The sequence below is a fragment of the Lissotriton helveticus genome, chromosome 1_1 (genome assembly GCF_964261635.1).
Source record: "Lissotriton helveticus chromosome 1_1, aLisHel1.1, whole genome shotgun sequence".
Classification (NCBI taxonomy): domain Eukaryota; kingdom Metazoa; phylum Chordata; class Amphibia; order Caudata; family Salamandridae; genus Lissotriton; species Lissotriton helveticus.
In genome coordinates this window covers 1,746,624,667-1,746,632,146 of record NC_136057.1, presented here as the reverse complement: position 1 = coordinate 1,746,632,146, position 7,480 = coordinate 1,746,624,667, and the positions used below count along the sequence as shown (strand labels likewise).

The window sequence follows — 7,480 nt, the reverse complement described above, 5'->3', positions numbered from 1 at the left end:
TAAAAATACATGTGATGTGCTTCATGCACAAGCCACTGGATTTACTGGGATTGACCAATGACAATACAATGGCAAATGAACAAAATAACAACTGTAAACCCATTGTAGCCGCAGAAGGACTGTTTGCAAGGGGCACAGGCAGGAAAATGTGACATTGCCTACTGACTAAACAACGTCCAATAAAGAACAAGCCCCATGTTGTGCAGGGTCGACCTCACCTAAATAACAAACTCCTGATAACAGAGAGTCTGCCGGACCCATTTCATCGACCCTGCAAGGATGGAAGCCTGAGTCGACCCTATGTGTGATATCTGGTTTGCGTACAGTTGCCCTACAGCAGGTGCTACAACCCTCTGAGGTGTGTTACTGTAAAAAGGGATACTTTCTAGTCCTCGAAAGCCAGGCTGTCTCCTGTATAAAGCGACAGTTGGCAGGTATCTTTGCATGAAACGAAATTATATAGGGGAGGGTGGAATTTCAAGCTGCCAGAGTAAGGGACAGCATAAAAAGGGCCGTGCGCGTTGGAACCTTCTAGTACCTTCCGCGCCGGGCCCGCGTTGTGTTCAAAGCCATTCCGGTCTGGGGCGAGCCTGACTCAAGCGGCGCCCGCGGCTTATGGGCTCCCTGTGGTTTCCTGGAAAGAATGGTGGGCTTCCTCCAGGGACCTCTGAAATTGTGCCTTTGCGTTAAACCGCGCCACATGGCGGGGATTCACACATGTGCCCAGGCTTTGGAAGGAATGCCAGTAGTAAGCCGGGATACCACTCATCAAAAAATCCTGGTCGCAATTTTGACATGTCTGGTCGCAAAAGGCTGGTCGCAATTTTGACAGCTTTTGACATGTCTGGTCTTAAACTTCTGGTCTCATTTTTGACAGTTTAAGACCAGGACTGTTTAAGACCAGGGTTTGATCTGGCCTTAAACAGTCTGGTCTTAAACTTCTGGCCTTAAATTTAACAGCTAGGGCAGCAAAAACATGTGGTAATTGTGTATGTGTTTAAAAGTGCATAGAAAAACTGCCTGGTTGCAGGCTGGAATGTCTGGGCACTTTTAAAACTGGGGGTTTGCAGCCTGCTGCTGTTTGAACAGCTGCTGGGGCAGGCCTGAGTTCCCCAGCCCAGGGCCTGGGAAGAAGAATGTGTCATGTAGGTGTCAAAGCTGTAAAGGGTCCTCACAGTCTTAAACTCCTGGTCGCAATTTTGACAGTTTAAGACCAGGACTGTTTAAGACCAGGGTTTGATCTGACCTTAAACAGTCCTGGCCTTAAACTTATGGCCTTAAATTTAACAGCTAGGGCAGCAAAAACATGTGGTAATTGTGTATGTGTTTAAAAGTGCATAGAAAAAAACTGCATGGTTGTAGGCTGGAAATGTCTGTGCATTTTTAAAACTGGGGGTTTGCAGCCAGCTGATGTTTGAACAGCTGCTGGGGCAGTCCTGAGTTCCCCAGCCCAGGGCCTGTGAAGAAGAATGTGTCATGTAGGTGTCAAAGCTGTAAAGGGTCCTCACGTCTTAAACTCCTGGTCTCAATTTTGACAGTTTAGTTCCAATTTGACGTGGCTGGCAGGAAATTTGACATATGAGTCCCAAGGTAGATTCTGTTCCCGGGCTCCCTAATTCCCAGGAGAAGGGGTCACGTAGGGGTGAAGAGTTTTACACCGGCCCCCATTGTCTAACCCCACTCTTCCCAGGATAGGCCTTGAGTTTGAGTAACAGGTGTCAAAGTAAACAATGTTGTACTGTTTATACTGTACAAGGATAGAAAAAAAGGTTCCCATCCAAAGGCCACCATGACATTGTTCTAAACACCCCTCAAGTCATAAAGGGGTGTGGGGGGCTTCTAATTAGCATGCTAGGACAGGTATAAAAAGGCCCCTCATGGAACACTGCCAAACACCCATTCAAAAAACCCCCTTTGAGGAGCGACTGGCGTGGATTGTTCTGCTGTACCTGGAGGACTCCTGCATCTACAACCCAGTCAGAAAACCTTTGTGGATTTCTACACCATCAAGCCCTTCAAAACCTTGGGGAGTGACTGGCCTGGATTGTTTTGGAGCCAACCCAAGGAACTTAAGGCAAGAATGGACCGGAGCAACTTTTCCCAGATTGACACCGCCTGTCAACATGTAGAGAAGGTAAATAATGGATGGCGCAATGGTGTATTAGGGTGTACATGTAGTTTGGAAAAAAGTTGCACTTTTAAAAAATAGTACTATGTAGTGTGGATTGTAAACTGTTAATCTTTAAGGCGATGTGCTGTGTTTAATGTGAATAAAGGTTTTGTTGAAGGATGGAGTTTAAAAAGACCTGAATTGTAATGTAAAGGTATTTAAAATGAATAAAGGTTTTGTTGAGTTTAAAAAGCTATGTGTGTAGGTATTTAGTGTTAATGGGGTGGTGACGTAGGGTAGAGTTTGCAGGCTATGTATTTAAGGGGCATAATGTTGTAGGCCTTAGGAGGGTACATGCAGAGTGGAACAGGGTATTTTACAGCTCATAGAAACATTTAACCACACTGTAACGGTACCATAGGGGCTTTAAATAATATACAGGGCATATAATTAAAAAATTAATAATGCCTGGTTGCACTCACCAAACCGCTGTAGAGAGTTGGAGGGGTCCATGGAGGGCTCCGGGGTCCTTGCTGCTCCTTGGGGGGTCCTGAGGGCCTTGTATTTAAAAAATAAATAAACCCTGGGGCCAGTTGTCCAGGGGGGCTCCTGGTGGGGCGCCATAGTCCCTTGGGGTGTCCTGAGGGTCTCTGGGTCCCTAGTGCAGCGTTATTTTTAAAAATATGCCCCCAGAGCCCTCGTGCCTCGGGCGCTGCTCTGGGGGTGGGGGTCGCGGTGTCTCTGGGCCTCCGCGGCCGTTCCTGGTGTAAATAAAAGGCCCCCAGAGCCCGCTTGCCTCGGGCGCTGCTCTGGGGGTGGGGGTCGCGGTGTCTCTGGGCCTCCGCGGCCGCTCATGGTGTAAATAAAAGGCCCCCAGAGCCCGCTTGCCTCGGGCGCTGCTCTGGGGGTGGGGGTCGCGGTGTCTCTGGGCCTCCGCGGCCGCTCCTGGTGTAAATAAAAGGCCCCCAGAGCCCGCTTGCCTCGGGCGCTGCTCTGGGGGTGGGGGTCGCGGTGTCTCTGGGCCTCCGCGGCCGCTCCTGGTGTAAATAAAAGGCCCCCAGAGCCCGCTTGCCTCGGGCGCTGCTCTGGGGGTGGGGGTCGCGGTGTCTCTGGGCCTCCGCGGCCGTTCTTTTTAAAAAATAATCCCCCACGAGCCCGCTTGCTGCTGGCGCTGCTCGAGGGTGAGGGGTGTAGGGCTCCGGTGTCCTTGGGGGCTGTGAGGGTATATACCAGCCCCGGGCTCCACGTGGATCCAGCAGCAGGCAGCATGGCGGCGTGAGCTTCTCCGGGGCTGCTGTGTAAGGACCGCCCCCAACAGTGATGAGTTGGTGACATCACTGAAGGGGCGGTCCTAACCCTGCAGCCCCGGTGTGGTTTTTTATTGAGAATTATCTAGCGCTGGGCTTTACCCCGAATGTGTCAGGGCGCTTCACAATAGCGGGACACGCCTGGGGCATAGCGCTTCACATAAGAACTTGCTGCAAAAACATAAGGACTAAGGATTACATGCACTACATAAAAAGATACAAACAGGAAAACACACCACGGAGCTGCAGGGCAGGGTCCGCCCCTCCACTGATATCACCAGTGATGAGTTGGTGATATCACTGGAGGGGGCGGACCCTGCACTGCAGCTCCGAGGTGTTTTTTTTTTTTTTTTTTTTTTTGTGTTTTATTAGCTAGCGCGAACTGTACACGAAGGCTGGCAGAGCGCTTTATATATGACCCATTTGTAAGACATAAGCACTAAGAATTGGATGAGTTATATAAAAAAGATACAAGTAGAAAAAATGTAGCGCAGACTTTATCCCAAGTTGTCAGAGCGCTTTACACAAGAACCTGTTTGCAAAACATAGGGACTCAGGATTACAGGCATTACATAAAAGATACAAACAGAAAAAATACTGCTTGTTAGCGCAGACTTTACCCGAAGGTGTCAGAGCGCTTTACATAAGACACAGTTGCAAAACATAAGGGGAGTGACATGTGTGCCGGTTACAAAAGCAAACGTTAAGTTACATGAGTAATAAATAAAGTGACAAGTGTGCAGGTTACAAGAGAAAACAAAGTACAGTTAGAGCTATAATACTGTGATATAAGGCAGACACTCGAGCACAAGAATAAGCATTATGTAGTCAATTGTGGCAATGGCGCAACTATTTAAAGCACTCAAAATGTGAGAGTTATTAAACAATGTGTTACAAGAGAAAAGTGGCATGTACATGTTACAAAAGAGTAACCGGTATATAGGGTAGTGGTTAAATGTCAGAAGTGCCAGGTGTACCTAAAGTGGTTTACCCCATAAGCAAAGGATATGGCGCAGGTTGTTTTTTAACATATGTTTTAGCGCAGCACTTGCAACGCTTTTTTAAAAATGTGTGTTGGTGCACCCCTCTTATCAGGTTTTAAATGTATACAAGAATTGTTTGAAGTTGTGATACTTTTGTTTAAGAAAGGCGTTTACTAAAACCGCTGCTTTTTTTTTTTTTTTTTATGTTTAATACAGGTGCAAGACCTTGCAAATGCAACCGTCACCAATGTGCCCCCTGCGCTGGCCCCAGCTGTAATAAATAGCAACGCTGGGCACTTGTCAGCCCCGCAGCCTGGTATATATATATTTAAAGCTATGTAGTTCTACGTAGTTTTGTACACCAGTCTCTCAGAAGTTCTCTTTTTTCTAATGGGCTCTCATGTGTGTATGCTTTTACAGCTTATGACCCTGACCTACAACAAGCTTTTGACGATTTTATGGAGTACATCGAGGCTCAAGACGCTCTGAACACTGTGCAAAACACTTCAGTTCCTACAGGTAAATAAAAAGACAGCTGTTATTTAAACTGTCTAAGACGCTGGGTAGTTGGTGGGGTAGGCCAGAGTCCTGACCCTGAGGATGTATAGAGGTAATCATCAGAAAAGATGTCTAATGTTGGGTATTATTTTTTTTTTACAGGTGTCCCTACGCTATGCCAGGACGTCGTCAAGGTCCAAGAGGCGGCGCATGGTTCAAAAGAAATCCCCTTGAAGAGGAAAGCTTCAACTTCTAAAGTGGGACCACTGTCAAAGAAAGGAGCTGCAAAAAGACCTCTTTCAGGTGTGTTTTTTACAAAAGGGTGTGAGAAGTACTAGAGGTGTTACAGCTGCTTGTAGCAAAGCCTATATCAAAAAAGGTGGTTGTGTAGGACGTAGTCCGCTGGTGCTTGTATGTGTTGTTTTTTTTTATGCTTTCTCTAATATATATATATTTTCTGTTTATATTTTAGAAGCGGCTCAGAAACATGCGGCTGAAGAGAGGTCGGTGGCGCCCTTAATGGACATAACAACATCCGTCCAGAACAACGGAAGCGGCGCGAAAGGCGTGAGTAGGCGTGTACGCCAGGAAAAACTCTCTACCTACTACACACCAAGCAACACGCTGAACAACCAGCTACAACAATCTATTCTGCACAGGGGTGGGGTCAACACTGGCGGCCTGCCTACAAACCAGGCCTCCCTTAAGAAGAAACATAGGGACTCAGAGAACCTCCCCAACCCTTTAAAACGTGTGAAGGCCTGTAAGGTATTCACAGATCCCCAAACAGAACAGTTAAACATGAAGAAGAAGACACCGGAGGTGCTCCAAGAGGGTCAGGCAAAGCTCTTAAGTCCTGAGAAGAAAAGCCCTAGCACCCCTGAGCCCCAAGCTAGCCCCTTAGATTTATCTATAAAAAAGGATGCTAAGCCCTTGAATGAGACCTATACAACCTTGAGCCCCAAGGAGGTGTTAGCTGCACCTGTGGGTGTAGAAGAGGCGTCGCCACCACAACCCCCTAAAACATCGCGCCTCTCAAGGAAACATCTGAAGCTGAAACCGGGGGTCCCTAAGCTACAGTTAGCAGAGTCCCTCAGCAGCCCTAAGGCAACGGCGGATCCACCAAGCGTCCTGAAACCCCAGACAGTGCCAAATAGAATAACTGTACATGTAGAGGTGCACGCCCCTGAACAGCCCCCAAAACCGGTTGTAAGTGTTCAGGCACAGCCTAGGGTCTCAACAGGTGATACTGCGCAACCCCTAGAAGGTCCTTCTACCACGATTAGCAACTCTCTTGAGGCGTTGAGGGGGTTGGTAGACAACATAGGTAGAACCCCAGAAGCGGTGTACCAGGGGTCTTTGAGCACAGAGGGTTTACAGAACACAGGTAACCAGGCACCACACCCTACCACCGACATTTCAACTAGGCCCCAGGATTACAACGACACCTCCTCACAATCCTCATACCCTTTGTCCCCGAGTACCCCGCCAGGAGCATACGACCCTACCAGCCCCACGGCCATCCACATGTACACCCCCGTGTCCAGCCCCTCTGCCAACCCCGTGTACAGTCCTGTGTCCAGCCCAGCTGCCAAGCCCGTGTACAGTCCCGTGTCCAGTCCCGTGGCCAGCACCTATGCCAACCCTGTGTACAGTCCCGTGTCCAGTCCCGCGGACAGCACCTCTGCCAACCCTGTGTACAGTACCGTGTCCAAACCCGAGGCCAGCCCAGCTGCCAATCCCGTGTACAGTACCGTGTCCAGTCCCGTGGCCAGCACCTCTGCCAACCCTGTGTACAGTCCCGTGTCCAGTCCCGCGGACAGCACCTCTGCCAACCCTGTGTACAGTACCGTGTCCAAACCCGAGGCCAGCCCAGCTGCCAATCCCGTGTACAGTACCGTGTCCAGTCCCGTGGCCAGCACCTCTGCCAATCCTGTGTACAGTACCGTGTCCAAACCCGAGGCCAGCACCTCTGCCAGCCGCGTGTACAGGTCCGTGTCCATCCCATGGGACATGCCCGTGTACAGACCCGTGTCCAACCCCGTCTTTGAGGGTTGCAGTATAGATGGGACTGGGGGGGTGCCTCCATTTATAAGACCTCGCAAGGTGTGCCCCCCTAAGCAGGAACAAGATGGGTCTGTAAACACAGAAGATGTATTGAAGACACACGTAAGAGAGATACAGATGGCGGTTCGAAAATTAAAACGGCAGGCGAACCGTGCACTCATAAGAATGGATATGGGGTATTCCAATCTCATCAACAAGAGGGAGGCCCAACATCTGGTCGTGGCCAGGGTTGGGGTTTGTAAAAAAGACATCATACAGATGTGTCAGGCGGCTGTGGCCGACATACAAGGTACACATTCATGACTATGTAAGTACCAACCCCTAAAGACCCCCACAACCACTGGTGCTCATAAGAGACCCCCAAAATATAGCCGTACGGTCCAGAGGTTAGTGACAAAGTCTGCACGCTTCTTAAAACTGCTCAAGCAACGCCCAGTTGGTACCCCACAAACCTTCAAACAAGACCCCAATGTTTCCATAGAACCCTTCAAACAAGACACCCCTGTTTCCCTAGA

At 49.1% G+C, this 7,480-nt stretch overlaps 1 protein-coding gene across 1 annotated transcript; it reads left to right on the top strand.

Moving 5' to 3' along the window:
- The first annotated feature begins 812 nt into the window (after positions 1-812).
- Positions 813-7,268, top strand: LOC144752009 (uncharacterized). The gene is made up of 4 exons (XM_078639971.1): positions 813-2,134; positions 4,617-4,919; positions 5,061-5,201; positions 5,371-7,268. Exons 2-4 carry the CDS (start codon positions 4,859-4,861, stop codon positions 7,266-7,268), a joined length of 2,100 nt encoding a protein of 699 aa, XP_078496097.1. The 5' UTR covers positions 813-2,134; positions 4,617-4,858.
- The last annotated feature ends 212 nt before the right edge of the window (positions 7,269-7,480 follow it).

Excerpts from the sequence above, each read along its gene's own strand:
- LOC144752009 (XM_078639971.1), top strand. The coding sequence starts at position 4,859 with ATGGAGTACATCGAGGCTCAAGACGCTCTGAACACTGTGCAAAACACT. Across the intron at positions 4,920-5,060 it reads AAACACTTCAGTTCCTACAG|GTGTCCCTACGCTATGCCAG; the intron begins GTAAATAAAAAG and ends TTTTTTTTACAG. Across the intron at positions 5,202-5,370 it reads TGCAAAAAGACCTCTTTCAG|AAGCGGCTCAGAAACATGCG; the intron begins GTGTGTTTTTTA and ends TTTATATTTTAG.